Source organism: Pseudophryne corroboree, chromosome 2 (genome assembly GCF_028390025.1).
Source record: "Pseudophryne corroboree isolate aPseCor3 chromosome 2, aPseCor3.hap2, whole genome shotgun sequence".
NCBI classification, from domain to species: Eukaryota; Metazoa; Chordata; class Amphibia; order Anura; family Myobatrachidae; genus Pseudophryne; species Pseudophryne corroboree.
In genome coordinates, this window is record NC_086445.1 from 360,660,353 (window position 1) to 360,679,939 (window position 19,587).

A 19,587-nucleotide genomic window follows, 5' to 3' on the forward strand; every position below is an offset into this window, starting at 1 on the left:
GGTTTGAGACGCAGGTTCTGCAAAAGGAGCAGACTACATGGGCCAAGTGGTTCTTATTTGCCATCAAAATCTGTTTCTAGATACCTAGCAAAAGTATAATATAATGCATCATTGCAATGAGATTTCTAAGCTAAACACAATGCAGGAAGCTTATTAACATTCTGCTATTTATATATTATACAAATGGTTACATACTACACAAATCTGACTTTTGCACTATTTATCTATCAGCACAAATGTGTGGTGTTGATGAAGTGTACTGTGCTTTTTAAAGTTTGAAATAAAAAATTAAGTACAGGGTGTTTAAAAAAAAAAATAGCAACTGAAACTTGTATATGTATCTTATGTGTTACAGTAGATGCCAAGTGACAGCCGGTATGCCACAATAAGCCGTCCAGGTGTGTGCAACATTATTTCCGAAGTTACGGGACAGGACGGAATGGCGGGAACCCAGTAAAAACTGGGTTCCAGGACAATTTCCAAAGATCTGCACCACCAAACAAAACTATCCTGTCTTGGGTGGAAATGTTCTGTTTAACAGGGTCCGTGGCTAATGATAAAGGACGCTCCGGCAGACCCTTCAGCACCACGAGCAATGTGTGAGGTCGTAAAAAAGCTTATTAACTTTTCTTTTTTTAACATCTTGTAGAGTAAATGTGGCCGCAGTGCCGCGGCTACTGTGTGCAGTATTCTATGCGGTCTGGCCGGCCGCATAGTATACTGTGAAAACATCCCTCCCAAATTGACTGCTAGCTGATAGATAACAGCTTTAATTGATAATAGAGTTGTAGGCAGCCATTTTAGGATGGACATTTAGATGGGGCATGGACAGAGGCAATGGCACTGAAGTGCCGGGAATGTGGCGGCAGCAACGGAAGGAGCAGGCTTGCTAGCAGCATGACATTCCTGATAAAGAGCAAGACCAGGTACAATGCCCATTTTAAGGGGCATTGTGATAACTGCTAAGTGAGGCAGGGTGCACGTGGCATTACTGTGTGGGGCATAACAAGGGGCATTACTGTGTGGGGCATAACAAGGGGCATTACTGTGTGGCGCATACTTTGGTGCAAGGGGCATTACTGTGTGGGACTTAATATGGTTCAAGGGGCATTACTTTGGGCATATTATGGTTAAGGTAGTATTTTCTTGCAAGACCACATCCATTTTAGCAAGACTATGCCCCTTTTTCTGGGGCACGTGCACACTCCTCCCCTTCCCCCCTCAAATCACTACGGGTGGGAAAGGGTGGGGGTAGTGGGGTTGCGCACTGGTAGACAAATTGGCTAGAAACAGTCCTGTGTGGAGGTGGTGATGCACTAAAGTGGGCAAGATGCTTCTAAATCGACCCATAGTTAATTTCTCAAATCATGGTTACAAAACATTATTATACTACATGTACAGTGGGGTTCTGGTTTATGGACATCTAATAAGGCAACATGTTTCAGATCCATGTATACATTTAAAAGGGAATGTGAATGCTGGTGGAACATGAAGAAGGTGGCAGGAAGAAAATAATGCGAATTGCTGAAGCAAGAAGAAATTCTAGATTCCCCAGTTATTCGTTCTGTCACAGTGCCTCTGTTATCTGTGAAAGGGGCTGCAAATGATAACAATTCTGCCATCCCAGCTGTGCTAAATAGGACAAAACATTCTTTCATGCGCTCTGTTTTAATTCTTGTAAACACTGCACAGCCCATCTCAACTGTGCTTGGCTCACAGGCATTGCAAACTGGCTACACAATAGAAACACAAACACAAAGTGCACAAAGCAAACCACTTACAACACCACACCGAGTCATTGCTTTATCCTCCACACCACATGCAAAGTCATACAGAGAGTATTTGCCTTTCCACCACCCCATCCCTAGAACAAGTGTAGTAACCATGTGTGCCATCGCTCAAACTTGTGCAAATAAACTTAATACTAAGATTTTGTCTCAAACACTCATCTCTCCCTTTTTATTAATGAAAAAAAAAATGGTTTACACTTTTCGGATACAAATATGGCATTTACTAGTATACAGAAGTGTGCAGCGGGCTAGTGATCGCAGAACAATTGAAACAATGATATTACCACAGAGTGTGTTTTTTTTACGCACTAATGTGGGACCAGCACAACCCATGATGGATGAATGTATAGCTAGAGGCAATGCTTTCAAATCTCTGCAGTTACACATCAATTAATGTTTCTGATTAGCTTTAGAATAAAACACTGAATATCCCCCTCACCCCTCCAAAAATCTAACGGCACAATTTTTTTTTTTTTTTACCTAACTAAAAACAAACATATCACAAAAAGAATAGCACAGATAGAGTTCAACTTAACAGTTAATACAAAAAATTATATGTTAGTAAGACGCGAAGCAGAATGAAAACATCTGTTTTGAAAAGATTTTCACCAAACATTTGTAACCAGGGTCAATGAATAAAGTTACTTTCCTATATATTTTATATCCAACTCACACTTCTGAAGCGGGTGTCTGTTTGTAGTAGATGGAGCAGGAACTTTCAGCACTGACAGGCCTCAGGATGGCACACAGGCAGCGCATTGTACTGTCAGCACAAACGCACTGTGCTGCAATAGACTATCAGCAGTGTGTTTTGTGCCATGATAGAAGGCTGGGGCTCCTTTCTCTGTAGACTGTGATAGGATGACATCATCTCTCCTTCATACAACCAAGCTTGGGGAAGGCAGTGTACAAGAGACACAAAGACTTCAGTGCCTTGGTTATCCATGCTCCAGTTACTCCACAGATATATTGTGCTTTACCGCCACACACTTACACAGCATGTCATGTAGCAAAGCCCTAGCTTGCACTTCAGAGTATTATCAGCTGCAGCACGTTGCTCATTAAAGAGAACTTATTTCAGTGGTTTCCACAGCTACCACTTAGACACATGGCAGAAATGCTTCTTAGCTGCTTGACAATAAAGGCATTTGCCTCGCCTGTCAATGCTTAGCATGTTCATCAATAAAAAGGTAACCTTCTAAGACCAGCAACAAAGTTCCTAGGCACTAAAGCACACTTTAAAATAAAACTGATTTCAGGCTCCAAATATAAGACTTATGACCCTGCACCATGAATAATATATAACAAGGAAAAAATGTAACACATAAAAGCAGCCAGACCAGCAAATTGGTTGATGCCACTTACAACAGCTAATTGCTAGTGAGAGCTGCCTGAAATGACAGAAATGTCCCTGTGGGCCTGTCCCCAATAATTTTCTTGCTGAACGAACCATTACATTCCCTGGAATTGTTAATTCAAAGCTACTGACTGGAAGATCTTATAACAATACCAAGAACCATGCAATAAATATTAACACAGACACCTTCTAGGAGTCAAAGGTAGATAGTCAGATAGGAGACATACAAACCCTATGCGTTTAGGCACAAGAGGATTGAAAGAGGAAGCAAACGTGGAAATTCTTTTCAACTGAACTAATGACTGAGAGAAAAACTATTTACAACATTTACAAAAGCAAAGAGAAAACTAATGTCTTATAATGAGAGCATTCAAAATTACAAACTTGAATTTCCCAACTGCTAAAGAATACAGGAACATAAAAGGTGTAGCTTGTGAGTACACCCCGTGGGCAGTGTGTAGCTGCACTACTACACATGTGTGCTTCACAGGTTTATCAATAATAAATGAACATTACAAGCTAAATAGAATTGCTCAATAGTTACTAATTTTACTATGGGAAGCTCCAGCAAAAAGTATCACTGCATAAAACGGTTACATTTACAAACACTCAAGAAAAAAGTGTATTCTACACACCTATGCAGTCAGCTACCGTTCTCTTACTACAGGGATGGTTAAACATTTATCCTGAGCAGGTACTTAAGACAGACAATTGTCTAGTCTTTGCTTAATAGCAAACATAGGCCGTGTGTACTTTTGTCCAAGGGAAATTACTTTTGCAAACCAGTAATAACATCAAATTTATCACGGTCACCTAAGTCCTCAAAAGGTTATATCGGTACACTTCTGTAAAAAAAAATAAAAAAAAATAAAAATAAAATAGGATTTGTATTACCTACCAGTAAATCCTTTTCCCGTAGTCCATAACGTATACTGGGGTCTAAGTACGACAGGGTATAGATGGGTCCAAAGGAGCCGATGCACTTTAAATTTCTTCAACTGGGTGTGCTGGCTCCTCCCCTCTATGCCCCCTCCCACAGCCAGTCTAGGTAAAACTGTGCCCAAAGGAGAATGGACATACTTGAGAGAAGGAACAGAATAATAACGAGTGGTGAGATTCACACCAGCACACCACAACATAACTGACCAGCAACAGCTGGTAACAACAACAACAACAACAACAGAACAGTTTTACAAAAGAAAAACTTGCAGAAAAGTCAACACACTGAGGCGGGCGCAGAGTATCCCTTATGGACTACGGGAAAAGGATTTACTGGTAGGTGATTAAAATCCTAATTTCTCTAGCATCCATAAGGGATACTGGGGTCTTAGTACGATGGGGACGTCCCAAAGCTTCCAGAACGGACTGGAATGTACGGAAACATCTGCAGCACCGTCTGCCCAAACTGGGTATCCTCTTTGGCCAGGGTGTCAAACCTGTAGAACTTCACAAAGGTGTTCTTACCGGAACAAGTAGCAGCTCGGCATAGTTGCAAGGCCGAGACTCCACAGGCAGCCGCCCAGGAAGACCCCACCGATCTTGTAGAGTGGGCCTTCAAAGACTGAGGAACAGGTAAGGCTGCTGACGCATAGGCCTGGTGGATAGTCAGCCTAAGCCAACGAGCAATGGACTGTTTAGAAGCAGGGTAACCCTTTTTCTGTGCATCATAAAGCACAAACAGGGAATAAGTCTTTCTGAACTGAGCCGTCCTCTTGACGTAGATCTTCAAGGCTCACACAGCATCGAACATCTTCGGAGGGGCAGAAGTGCCAGAACTTGACGGAACCACAACAGGTTGGTTCAAGTGGAACGCAGAGACAACCTTCGGCAGGAACTGCTGCCTAGTCCTGAGCTCTGCTCTGTATTCGTAAAACACCAAGTATGGACTTTTACACAATAAGGCCCCCAACTCTGAGACACGCCTAGTAGAAGCCAGGGTCAGTAACATCACAGTCTTCCACATGAGGTACTTGTCTGCTACCATCCTTAACGGTTCAAACCAGGAGGACTGTAGAAATTACAATACCACATTCAGATCCCAGGGTGCCGTTGGTGGCACGAAGGGAGGTTGTATGTGAAGAATACCTTGCAAGAAAGTCTGAACTTCTGGTAACACTGCCAACTTCTTCTGGAAGAAGATTGAGAGGGCTGAAATCTGGACCTTAAGAGAGCCAAGACGTAAGCCCATATCCACTCCAGCCTGCAGGAAATACAAGAAATGTCCCAAGTGAAAATCCGCCAGAGGATACTTGTGCTGCTCACACCAAGAGACATAGCTCCTCCAGATATGATGACAGTGCTTTGACGTCACAGGTTTTCTGGCCTGAACCATGGTTGCAATAACCTTTTTGGAAAGGCCTTTGTGAGTTAGGATGTCCCGCTCAACGGCCATGTTGTCAAAAGAAGGCGCTGTAAGTCCGGGTAGACGAACGGTCCTTATTGCAGAAGATCTCTTCTCATTGGCAGAGGCCAAGGGTCTGCGATAGACATGTTCAGAAGATCCGCGTACCATACCCTTCGAGGCCAGTCTGGGGCAATCAGAATTGCCTGGACTCTGATGCCTGATTCTCTTTAGCACACTTGGGAGCAACGGAATCGGAGGAAACAGATAGACCAACCTGTAAGGCCACGGTATCGTGAGTGCATCCACTACTACCGCCTGCAGTCCCTAGTCCTCGAACAATACCAGCAAAGTTTCTTGTTGAGCCGAGATGCCATCAAGTCGATCTGCGGGCAGCCCCACAGATCAGTGATCTGCCAAAATACCTGTGGGAGGAGGCTTCACTCCCCCAGGTGTCCACCCCCCAGAATAAAGATGGCCGACAACACTCTTGCGTTTCTTTCTGCCCAGGGGAGTATCCTGTACACCTCTCGCATGCAGGCTCTGCTCTTTGTTCCTTCTTGTCGATTGATGTATGCCACCGCCGTGGCGTTGTCCAACTGAACTTGAATTGCCTGATCCCGGAGCAGAGGAGAGGCCTAAAGCAGAGCGTTGTAGATCACCCGTAGTTCCAGAATGTTGATTGGAAGTAGGGCTTCGTGGGTTGACCACCTGCCCTGGAACTGGGCCCCTCGGGTGACAGATCCCCATCCCCTCAGACTCGCGTCCGTTGTGAGGAGAATCCAATCCTGAATCCCAAAACTTCGACCTTTCAGCAGGTTTGAGGACTGTAGCCACCGCAGGAGAGAAATCGTGGCCTGAGGTGATAAGACGTATGATCTGGTGCATCTGAAGATGTGATCCGGACGACTTGCTCAGGAGATCCAATTAAAATGTTCTGGCATGGAACCTTCCGTATTGGATTGCCTCGTATGAGGCTACCATCTTTCCCAATAATTTTATGCAAAGATGAATGGAGATCCGATTCGTCCGTAGAACCGCTCGGACCATCTCCTGGAGCGTCCTTGCCTTGTCCTCTGGGAGGAATACTTTCTGAGCCACTGTATCCAGAAACATTCCCAGGAACAGGAGCCGCTGAGTAGGCTCCAGGTGAGACTTCTGTAAATTGAGGATCCACCCATGATGTGACAGAAGCTGAATAGTGTGGTCTATATTGAGCAATAGAAGCTCCTTGGATTTCGCCTTTATCAAGTATAGGTAAGGGACAATATTGAACCAATGAACTCGAAGCTGTAACATCATCTCCGCGATCACCTTCGTGAAGACCCTCGGAGCTGTGGACAGGCCGAAGGGCAGTGCCTGGAACTGGTAGTGATCGTTCAACAGGGCAAACCGCAGGTAAGCCTGGTGATGCGGGCAAATTGGGATATGGAGAGAAGCGTCCTTTATATCCAGCGAAACCATAAACTACTGTTCTTCCAGGCCCGCAATCACTGCTCGCAAGGATTACATCTTGAACTTGAAGACCTTTATGTAAGGGTTCAAGGATATTAGATTCAAAATGGGCCTTACCGAACAGTCCGGTTTTGGTACCACAAACAGGTTGGCGTAGTAACCTTTTCCCTGTTGTTGCAATGGCACTGGAACAATAATTTAGGACTGGACCAATTTCAGGATGGCCTGTTGCAGTGTAACTCGCGTATCCGCCAAAACTGGTAAGCTTAATTTAAAAAATCGGTGGGGAGGAGCGCTGTCAAACACTGGCTTGTAGCCCTGAGAAATTAGCTCTTTTACCCAGGCATTTGGCAGGAACCTTCTCAGATGCGGCTGAAGTGACGCAACCAAGCTCCCATCTCAAAATTCTTTCAGGGTGGGGGAACACAGTCATGCCGAGGACTTGGTGGAAGCAGAGCTGGTGCTTTGTTCCTGAGAACTAGCGGCGGCTGGTTTTCTTGTCTTGCTCCTTGCGTTTGAGGCGCCTCTGGTTCTTGACCTAAATCTAGTGGTCCGAAAGGACTGTGTAGATGGGCCTGGGTAGGAGCGTCTGGCCGGTGGGGCACCAGAGGGGAGAAACGTGGATTTCTCCGCAGTAGCTTTTGAAATCTACGTATGCAACTCAACCCTGAATAGCCACTCTCCTGAGAAAGGAAGAGACTCCAGACTGCGCTTGGACTCTGCATCTGCTATCCACTGACCCACCCATAAAGCTCTTCGCGCAGACTCTGCCATGGCAGTAATCCTAGCATTAATAGCGCCTATCTCCTTGATAGACTCACACAGGTCACGTGCAGTATCCTGTATGTGTTTTGTCAGTGTAACCATATTCTTTAGAGACATACCTGTATCCCCCACAAGGCCCTCTTGAATCTGGCCTGTCCATGTGTGAATGGCATGTTTCATCCAGCAACCCACTATCACAGGCCTTTGTGATACACCAGCTGCTTTGTAAATAGACTTTAATGTAGTCTCTATTTTCTTGTCCCAAGGGTCCTTTACAGCAGAGTCGCCCAGGGGTGGTAATACCACCTTTTTAGATAGGTGTGAGACTGACACGTCCACAGCCGGGGGATCTTCCCAAATGTTTCCCCCCATCCGAAGAAAATGGGAAAGTACTCAGAAAATGCCTTGTCACCTGGAATTTCCTATCGGGGTTTTTCCAGGCTAACTTAAACATGTCATCTAATTTAGGGTGACTATAATATAGCCCTTTAATCTGGGACACCTATGATTTATACTGGTTCTGTGGCTGGCTAAAAGCAGGTGAAATTCAGGCTAGAGTGTAGCCAGCCACAGAACCTGTGTAAATCATAGGTGTCCCAGATTAAAGGGATATTATAGTCACCCTAAATTAGATGACATGTTTAAGTTAGCCTGGAAAAACCCCGATAGGAAATTCCAGGTGACAAGGCGCTTTCTGAGTACTTTCCCATTTTTTCCCTTCTTTCTTCTATGGTCACCCTATCTAATTCCTTAGAATCAGGGAAAGTGACGCTAACCTTTTTCTGGGAGGAGAAGAACGACTGCTTTGCTGCATCGTCTTCCACTGGGATTTTTAATACATCCCTGATAGCAAGTATGAGGGGTTCAAGCCCTGTGCTGGAGATGAATTCTCTGTAATAGTCCAGCTTCTTCCCCTCCTCCAGTCCCTGCCCCTCCTCCAATCTCTCTTCCTCAGATTCTGAGAATAAGTAAGGGAGTCTACGTTTGTGTGTCCCTGAGCTAGGGAGAGGGTTCTGTCTGTCATCTGCCTTTGCAGCTAGGTCTGCTACAGCCTGCTGCAGCTGCTGTGTCTTTAGACTATTTGCAGTGAGCTGAGAAGACATACCAGCCATCATGGTTTTTATAGTACCTAACCAGGATGGCTCCTGAACCTCCCCCCCAGCTTCCGCACTAACTTGGGTGGACTGGCTGCATTGTTCACATGAGAGGGAACCAGCAACGGAGGGAGAGTAGCTGATATTACAAACTTTACATAATTGATGCTTTACTATGTTTACAGGAGATAAAACACTCACACACAACACACAGACAAGTATATGTAGCAATCCTCCCAGACTGGTATGTGAGTAGGAGACCCAGAGAGAGGGGAGACCAGAACACCCAAGCCTAGCAGACTCAGTAAGACTGCAGGCTGTATTAGCTCGGTGTAATACTGTAGTTTGTCCTTTTCAGGACACTATTTTCATGTATAATAGCGGCTCTCCCCCTTATTTACACCGCTGTACCAGTTTCCTGTGCATCTTGAGTGTTCTGGAGGAGCTGTGTGCCTTGCTGCTGCAGCTGTAAGCAGAGGGAGGAGTCAAGAAGCCGCTGGTCCCGCTCTAAGTAAGCTCCGACCCCTGTAATAGTGTCGGAGCCATGCATTTATTTATACTGGCAAATGTCTCCTATGGTGTAAAACAGAGCATGAATACTTGTTTTCACCAAACCGCTGGCCAGTTTACACAGGGGGGCTATGGGATCCTCTGGGGGAGGGGGTCCGGATGCTGCCGCACCAAGAACCGGGGCCCCCCGGTTTGTACTCACCACTCTTGTCACCTTCAGGCATGCTTTGGTTATGCTTTGGGGAGGAACGCTATTTTTTTCTGCGTTTTTTTTACTGTTAAACACAAGGGCATATACACAGATCTCACTGATCTCTGCATACTTCTGACAAACCTTGTAATGAAGCTTGCATTACAAGGTGGTGAGTTTGCCAGCAAAACAAAAAAAACTTGCTAGGACTCTCATTTGTAATAGCCTCGAGCTCTCCAACATAGTGCAACTTGCTTTACAAACTCGCATCATATTCGCAGCAAGTTGATGAGAGTTTGTATGTGCACCCTATTACATTTGTCCCCAGGTCTATACTGAATGGCTAAACCCCGAATGCAACTTTTCCAATTCTTGTCCATTGTGTAGTCTTAACATCCCTCGTAGAGATTATTACATCATGATTTGAAGATCCAATAAAGGATAAATTACATACAAGGCAAAACACAGGAGGGCAAATGTGTAACCATGTGCTTACACAAGCCCTCAAACTATGGATTTCAAACGCTATGGAAATTGATTGTAAATATGGGTACGACCACAAAATTTCAGTTTTATTAAGATTATGCGGTTTTATTTTATAATATGTATAGTGAAAGTACATGTTTTACCCCGGCACTGCATCACAAAATACTGTTGGTAATGTTGATTTTAAAATGTACCTGTGCTGCGTGAGGACATTAACAGCTGATGGGTGGTTGGCGCAATACGCCAGGTACAGACTCTTCATCTGGGGCATCAGACTCATGAAACAACCGCCAACCCTCTGCTGACCCTCTGGTAACCTAAGGAATGCGACATTGGAAACCATAAATTAAATTAAAGAAATCAATGAGGAGTTAAACATTGTAGATTTAAAAGCTAGATGAAAAAAGGATATGCAGCTATAGAACTAGATTTTCTAAATTAAGATAAGGAAAAAAAACAGACAAATAGTCATTAGGTGACCGAACACTGCAACAAAGTACAAGTTGCCGGTGTGTATGTTGTGTTTGTTACATAATGTGTGTATTCTTTGTTTCACAGAATATGGCACCACAAAGCAACACATATTGTATTGCTTTTGACAATTTATTTTACACATACAATACTGGATTATACCCATTCCTTGTCACTGAGAATCATAATTATTCAGACTTCACTGAAACCTAATATTATGTTTAGTAGAAATATCACAAAAGAAACATGGGTGCTTTTTAAGGACATCAGTTTCTACACAGATGGTACACTGCCAAGGATTTAGGTCTACAATGAGTTTACCCACTAGATGGCACTGAGATGCATGAAACAGAGGAAAGGGGGTCTACTTAAGACTGATTTATTATTACCAGTTATTTATATAGCGCACACATATTCCGTAGGGCTTTACAGAGAATACTTGGCCATTCACAACAGTCCCTGCCCCAGTGGAGCTTACAATCTATATTCCCTATCACATGTACAGACACATTCACGCTAGGGTTAAATTTGTTGGAATCCAATTAACCTACCAGTATATTTTGGATTGTGGGAGGAAACCAGAGTACCCGGTAGAAACCCACGCAAGTACGGGGAGAATATACAAACTCCGCACAGTTAGAGCCATGGTGGATATTGAACCCATGACCTCAGTGCTGTGAGGCAGCAATGCTAACCATTACACCATCCGTGCTGCCCAATTTGTATGAAAAGCTATTTATATTTTATTTTTATTATTTTTAATACTAATTTACAGATTAATTTCCTATTACTATGATCTATTAAAATCAATTATAAACTAACTGTGTTATATATAGAACAGGGAGGATCAATAAAAGATACTTCAGTAATCACAACTTATTGATTGAGCCACGATCACGCCGCCCCCTTGGGTTGGCTAATATTAGCCTGCACGACACAGGGGGCAGGCAGTCCAATGGCAGTGGAGGAGCTAAGGAGAGCTCCTGAAGACCAATAGTACTTTTGACTACATAGTGTATTTCCCCACATAGCAAATGGACTTCTCGCCCCTTTGAATCCCTTTTGAATGAGATGGCCCAGATCCTCATCAGAGAGAGGCACATGAGGTTTGGCACCCAGACTTCATGAAAAGAGGGCGACCCAGAGGTATTCAACATGCAGCACTCCAGCTGCTGTAGAACTACACATACCAGCATGCCCTGCCTGAGTTTTACTATTAAGGCATGCTAAAACTGTGAAAGGAGATGCTGGGATGTTTAGTTCTACAGCAGTTGAAGGGCTGCACGTTGAATACCCCTGCCCTATATACTGCCCTATATAGCCAATTAAAGGAGATTTATGGTAAGACATACCATTGTTAAATCTCTTTCTGCGAGGTACACTGGATTCCACAGGGAATAACATCGGGGTGTAGAGTTGGATCTTGAACCGAGGCACCAACAGGCTAATAGTTTGACTGTTCCCAGGATGCACTGCACTACCTCCTCTATAGCCCTGCCTCCAGGCACTGGAGCTCAGTTTCGTTAACCAGTCCAATGCAGTAGCAGGTAAAAAAGAGACGATAGTAGTTAGTAGCCACAGAGAACCACATTCTCACGACAGGAGAAGGTACCAGCGTCAATGCCATACAAACCCAAAGAAGCTAAGTGCGTCAGGGTGGGCGCCCTGTGGAATCCAGTGTACCTCGCAGAAAGAGATTTAACAATGGTAAGTCTTACTATAAATCTCCTTTTCTGCAGCGGGGTACACTGGTATTCCACAGTGAATAACATCGGGGATGTCCTAAAGCAGTTCCTCATGGGAGGGGGACACACTGTAGCGGGCAGAAGAACACGTCATCCAAAAAGAGGCGGAGGTATCAAAGGCATAGAACCTGATGAACGTGTTCACTGAGGACCACATAGCCGCCTTGCACAATTGTTCTAGGGACACGCCACGGCAGGCCGCCCAAAAAGGTCCAACAGACCGAGTAGACTGGGCCTTGATAGCAGCAGGAGCTGGAAGTCCAGCCTGCACATAAGCTTGTGCAATCACCATTCTAATCCATCTGGCCAAAGTTTGTTTATTCGCAGGCCAGCCATGTTTGTGAAAACCAAAAAGAACAAAGAGAGAATCAGATCTCCTAAGGGTTCTCTTCACATAGATACGGAGAGCCCGTACCACATCCAAAGACCGCTCTTTGGAGGACAAATCAGAAGAGATAAAGGCCAGAACCACAACCTCTTGGTTAAGGTGGAAAGATGACACCACCTTAGGTAGATAACCAGGGCGAGTTCTAAGAACCACACGGTCTCGGTGAAAAATCAGAAAGGGTGACTGACATGATAAGGCACCCAAGTCTGAAACCCGTCGAGCAGAAGCAATAGCCAGCAAAAACAAGACCTTAAGCATAAGCCATTTAAGGTCCACAGACTCAAGAGGCTCAAATGGAGACTCTTGTAGGGGATTCAGAACAACAGACAAATCCCATGGAGCCACAGAAGGGACATAGGGAGGTTGAATCCATAAAACACCTTGGCCAGTATTTACTAAAAATCCGAGTTTGGTCGATTTGTGTTTTTTTTTCTAAGTCCCAATCCGGGAATTTACTAAGCACCAATCTCGGCAGTGCCTGGTCTATTCGTAATGGTTTGAATGACAACGTCCCGAAATACGAATGAATAGACCATCGGTCAAACGCGGCTGTTATTTCATAGAATACGGCCATTCACTATTCATTCGTATTTGGGTGTTAGTTTCTGAGTGCTCAAGTGCAGGTCTGTTTTTTTTCGAATCGTTAAGAAAAGCAGCAAAAAAATAGACCTGCTTTTTCCAGTCGAGTTTGGATAACCATGCACGGATCACTGACATCTGTGCATGGTTTTCTATGGGAAAGGGTCTGTTTAGTTTAAAACCAGAAAAAAAAATTGCGTGGGGTCCCCCCTCCTAATCATAACCAGCCTCGGGCTCTTTGAGCCAATCCTGGTTGAAATAATATGGGGCAAAAAATGACAGGGGTTCCCCCATATTTAATCAACCAGCACCGGGCTCTGCGCCTGGTCCTGGTTCCAATAATACGGGGGACAAAAAGCGTAGGGGTCCCCCGTATTTCTGAAACCAGCACCGGGCTCCACTAGCTGGGGAGATAATGCCACAGCCGGGGGACACTTTGATATCGGTCCCTGTGGCCGTGCCATTAAAACCCCAACTTGTCACCCCTGCCCGGGGTACCCTGGAGGAGTGGAGACCCCCCCCCCCCCCTCCAGCCACCCAAGGGCCAGGGGTGAAGCCCGAGGCTGTCCCCCCCCCATTCAAGGGCGGCGGATGGGGGGCTGATAGCCTTTTTGAAAAAAATTTAATATTGTTTTTAGTAGCAGTACTACAAGTCCCAGCAAGCTTCCCCCGCAAGCTGGTACTTGGAGAACCACAAGTACCAGCATGCGGTGGAAAACCGGGCCCGCTGGCACCTTTAGTACTACTACTAAAAAAATACCCCAATAAAAACAGGAGACACACACCTTGAAAGTATAAGTTTATTACATACATGCACACCTCCAAACATACATACTTACCTATGTTCACACGAGGGTCGGTCCTCTTCTCCATGTAGAATCCATGGGGTACCTGTGGAAAAAAATAAGATTTTACTTACCGATAAATCTATTTCTCGTAGTCCGTAGTGGATGCTGGGACTCCGTAAGGACCATGGGGAATAGCGGCTCCGCAGGAGACAGGGCACAAGAATAAAAGCTTTAGGATCAGGTGGTGTGCACTGGCTCCTCCCCCTATGACCCTCGTCCAAGCCTCAGTTAGGATACTGTGCCCGGACGAGCGTACATAATAAGGAAGGATATTGAATCCCGGGTAAGACTCATACCAGCCACACCAATCACACCGTACAACTTGTGATCTGAACCCAGTTAACAGTATGATAAAACGAAAAGGAGCCTCTGAAAAGATGGCTCACAACAATAATAACCCGAATTTTTGTAACAATAACTATATACAAGTATTGCAGACAATCCGCACTTGGGATGGGCGCCCAGCATCCACTACGGACTACGAGAAATAGATTTATCGGTAAGTAAAATCTTATTTTCTCTGACGTCCTAGTGGATGCTGGGACTCCGTAAGGACCATGGGGATTATACCAAAGCTCCCAAACGGGCGGGAGAGTGCGGATGACTCTGCAGCACCGAATGAGAGAACTCCAGGTCCTCCTCAGCCAGGGTATCAAATTTGTAGAATTTTGCAAACGTGTTTGCCCCTGACCAAGTAGCTGCTCGGCAAAGTTGTAAAGCCGAGACCCCTCGGGCAGCCGCCCAAGATGAGCCCACTTTCCTTGTGGAATGGGCTTTTACCGATTTTGGCTGTGGCAGGCCCGTTACAGAATGTGCAAGCTGAATTGTACTACAAATCCAACGAGCAATCGTCTGCTTAGAAGCAGGAGCACCCAGCTTGTTGGGTGCATACAGGATAAACAGCGAGTCAGATTTTCTGACTCCAGCCGTCCTGGAAACATATATTTTCAGGGCCCTGACAACGTCAAGCAACTTGGAGTCCTCCAAGTCCCTAGTAGCCGCAGGTACCACAATAGGTTGGTTCATGTGAAATGCAGAAACCACCTTAGGTAGAAATTGAGGACAAGTCCTCAATTCTGCCCTGTCAGAATGAAAAATTAAGTAAGGACTTTTATATGATAAAGCCGCCAATTCTGACACACGCCTGGCTGAAGCCAGGGCTAACAGCATCGTCACCTTCCATGTGAGATATTTGAAGTCCACAGTGGTGAGTGGTTCAAACCAATGTGACTTTAGAAAACTCAACACAACATTGAGATCCCAAGGTGCCACTGGAGGCACAAAAGGAGGCTGTATATGCAGTACCCCTTTTACAAATGTCTGAACTTCAGGCATTGAAGCCAGTTCTTTCTGGAAGAAAATCGACAGGGCCGAAATTTGAACCTTAATGGACCCTAATTTTAGGCCCATAGATAGTCCTGTTTGCAGGAAATGGAGGAAACGACCCAGTTGAAATTCCTCTGTAGGGGCCTTCTTGGCCTCACACCACGCAACATATTTTCGCCAAATGCGGTGATAATGTTTTGCGGTTACGTCCTTCCTGGCCTTGACCAGGGTAGGGATGACTTCATCTGGAATGCCTTTTTCCCTCAGGATCCGGCGTTCAACCGCCATGCCGTCAAACGCAGCCGCGGTAAGTCTTGGAACAGACAAGGCCCCCGCTGGAGCAGGTCCTTTCTCAGAGGTAGAGGCCACGGTTCTTCCGTGAGCATCTCTTGAAGTTCCGGGTACCAAGTCCTTCTTGGCCAATCCGGAGCCACGAGTATAGTTCTTACTCCTCTCCTTCTTATGATTCTCAGTACCTTTGGTATGAGAGGCAGAGGAGGGAACACATACACTGACTGGTACACCCACGGCGTTACCAGGGCGTCCACCGCTATTGCCTGAGGGTCCCTTGACCTGGCGCAATATCTGTCTAGTTTTTTGTTTAGACGGGACGCCATCATGTCCACCTTTGGTTCTTCCCAACGGTTTACTATCAGGTGGAAGACTTCTGGGTGAAGTCCCCACTCTCCCGGGTGGAGGTCGTGTCTGCTGAGGAAGTCTGCTTCCCAGTTGTCCACTCCCGGAATGAACACTGCTGACAGTGCTATCACATGATTTTCCGCCCAGCGAAGAATCCTTGCAGCTTCTGCCATTGCCCTCCTGCTTCTCGTGCCGCCCTGTCTGTTTACGTGGGCGACTGACGTGATGTTGTCCGATTGGATCAATAACGCCTGACCCTGAAGCAGGGGTTTCGCTTGACTTAGGGCATTGTAAATGGCCCTTAGTTCCAGAATGTTTATATGAAGAGATGCTTCCATGCTTGACCACAAGCCCTGGAAATTTCTTCCCTGTGTGACTGCTCCCCAGCCTCTCAGGCTTGCATCCGTGGTCACCAGGATCCAATCCTGAATGCCAAATCTGCGGCCCTCTAGTAGATGAGCACTCTGCAGCCACCACAGAAGAGACACCCTTGTCCTTGGCGACAGGGTTATCCGCTGATGCATCTGAAGATGCGATCCGGACCATTTGTCCAGCAGATCCCACTGGAAAGTTCTTGCATGGAATCTTCCGAATGGAATCGCTTCGTAAGAAGCCACCATTTTTCCCAGGACCCTCGTGCACTGATGCACTGACACCTGGCCTGGTTTTAGGAGGTTCCTGACTAGCTCGGATAACTCCCTGGCCTTCTCCTCCGGGAGAAACACCTTTTTCTGGACTGTGTCCAGAATCACTCCTAGGAACAGTAGACGTGTCGTAGGAATCAGCTGCGATTTTGGAATATTTAGGATCCACCCGTGCTGACGTAACACTACCTGAGATAGTGCTACTCCGACTTCTAACTGTTCCCTGGACCTTGCCCTTATCAGGAGATCGTCCAAGTAAGGGATAATTAAGATGCCTTTTCTTCGAAGAAGAATCATCATTTCGGCCATTACCTTGGTAAAGACCCGAGGTGCCGTGGACAACCCAAACGGCAGCGTCTGAAACTGATAATGACAGTTTTGTACTACAAACCTGAGGTACCCTTGGTGAGACGGGTAGATTGGGACATGGAGATAAGCATCCTTGATGTCCAGAGACACCATATAGTCCCCTTCTTCCAGGTTTGCTATCACCGCTCTGAGTGATTCCATCTTGAATTTGAACCTCTTTATGTAAGTGTTCAAGGATTTCAGATTTAAAATTGGTCTCACCGAGCCGTCCGGCTTCGGTACCACAAACAGCGTGGAATAATACCCCTTTCCCTGTTGTAGGAGGGGTACCTTGATTATCACCTGCTGGGAATACAGCTTGTGAATGGCTTCCAAAACTGCCTCCCTGTCGGAGGGAGACTTTGGTAGAGCAGACTTCAGGAACCGGCGAGGGGGAAACGCCTCGAATTCCAGTTTGTACCCCTGCGATACTACCTGTAGAATGCAGGGGTCCACTTGCGAGTGAGCCCACTGCGCGTTGAAATTCTTGAGACGGGCCCCCACCATGTCTGAGTCTGCTTGTAAAGCCCCAGCGTCATGCTGAAGACTTGGCAGAAGCAGGGGAGGGCTTCTGCTCTTGGGAAGCGGCTGCATGGTGCAGTCTTTTTCCCCTTCCTCTGCCCCGGGGCAGGAAGGAATGGCCTTTAGCTCGCTTGTACTTATGGGAACGAAAGGACTGAGTTTGAAAAGACGGTGTCTTTTTCTGCTGATGTGAAGTGACCTGGGGTAAAAAGGTGGATTTTCCAGCCGTTGCCGTGGCCACCAGGTCCGATAGACCAGCCCCAAATAACTCCTCCCCTTTATACGGCAATACTTCCATATGTCGTTTTGAATCCGCATCGCCTGACCACTGTCGCGTCCATAACACTCTTCTGGCAGAAATGGACATAGCACTTACTCTTGATGCCAGGGTGCAGATATCCCTCTGTGCATCACGCATATATAGTAATGCATCCTTCAAATGCTCTATAGTTAGCAGTATATTGTCCCTATCTAGGGTATCAATATTTTCAGTCAGGGAATCCGACCACGCGACTCCAGCACTGCACATCCAGGCTGAAGCAATTGCTGGTCGCAGTATAACACCAGTATGTGTGTATATACTTTTAAGAATATTTTCCAGCCTTCTATCTGCTGGTTCCTTGAGGGTGGCCGTATCAGGAGACGGTAACGCTACTTGTTTAGATAAACGTGTGAGCGCCTTATCTACCCTAGGGGGTGTTTCCCAACGCGTCCTAACCTCTGACAAGAAAGGATATAGTGCCAATAATTTTTTGGAAATTAGCAGTTTTTTGTCGGGGGAAACCCACGCTTTATCACACACCTCATTTAACTCATCTGACTCAGGGAAAACTATTGGTAGTTTTTTCACACCCCACATAATACCCTTCTTTGTGGTACTTGTAGTGTCAGAAATGTTCAATGCCTCCTTCATTGCCGTGATCATGTAACGTGTGGCCCTACTGGACATTACGTTTGTCTCCTCACCGTCGATACTAGACTCAGTATCTGTGTCTGGGTCTGTGTCGACCCACTGAGGTAACGGGCGTTTTAGGGCCCCTGACGGTGTCTGAGACGCCTGGACAGGCACTAATTGATTTGCCGGCTGTCTCATGTCATCAACCGTTTTTTGCAAAGTGCTGACATTATCACTTAATTCTTTAAATACGATCATCCAGTCAGGTGTCGACACCCTAGGGGGTGACATCACTAACCCAGGCAATTGCTCCGCCTCCACATCATTTTCCTCCTCATACATGTCGACACACACGTACCGACACACAGCACACACCGGGAATGCTCTGATAGAGGACAGGACCCCACAAGCCCTTTGGAGAGACAGAGGGAGAGTCTGCCAGCACACACCAAGTGCTATATATATATACAGGGATAACCTTATATAAGTGTTATTCCCTTATAGCTGCTGTTTATATAATTTTTAGCTGCCAATAGTGCCCCCCCTTCTCTTTTTTACCCTGATTCTGTAGCAAGTCTGCAGGGGAGAGTCAGGGAGCCGTCCTTCCAGCGGAGCTGTGAGGGAAAATGGCGCTTGTGTGCTGAGGAGATAGGCTCCGCCCCTTCACGACGTCCTTATCTCCCGCTCTTTTCTGTAATAATGGCAGGGGTTAAAATACATCCATATAGCCCCAGAGCTATATGTGATGTATTCTTTTGCCACCTAAGGTATCATCTGTTATATTGCGTCTCAGGGCGCTCCCCCCCAGCGCCCTGCACCCTCAGTGACCGGAGTGTGAAGTGTGCTGAGAGCAATGGCGCACAGCTGCGGTGCTGTGCGCTACCTTAGTCTGAAGACAGGATCGTCTTCTGCCGCCGATTTCACCGGACCTCTTCGCTCTTCTGGCTCTGTAAGGGGGCCGGCGGCGCGGCTCCGGGACCCATCCAGGCTGAACCTGTGATCGTCCCTCTGGAGCTAATGTCCAGTAGCCTAAGAAACCCGATCCACTCTGCACGCAGGTGAGTCCGTTTCATCTCCCCTTAGTCCCACGATGCAGTGAGCCTGTTGCCAGCAGGACTCCCTGAAAATAAAAAACCTAAACTAAACTTTTATTCTAAGCAGCTCAGGAGAGCCACCTAGCCTGCACCCTTCTCG

General features: G+C 46.1%; 1 protein-coding gene across 4 annotated transcripts in view; it reads right to left on the reverse strand.

Moving 5' to 3' along the window:
- ARHGEF7 (Rho guanine nucleotide exchange factor 7) overlaps nucleotides 1–19,587 on the reverse strand; it is a 379,118-nt gene that overhangs the window by 90,526 nt on the left and 269,005 nt on the right. For all 4 annotated transcript variants that reach the window (XM_063953160.1, XM_063953162.1, XM_063953161.1 and 1 more), the window contains exon 9: nucleotides 10,183–10,305. In XM_063953160.1, coding sequence (XP_063809230.1) covers nucleotides 10,183–10,305 — 123 coding nt within the window. The remainder of the gene's footprint in view (nucleotides 1–10,182; nucleotides 10,306–19,587) is intronic.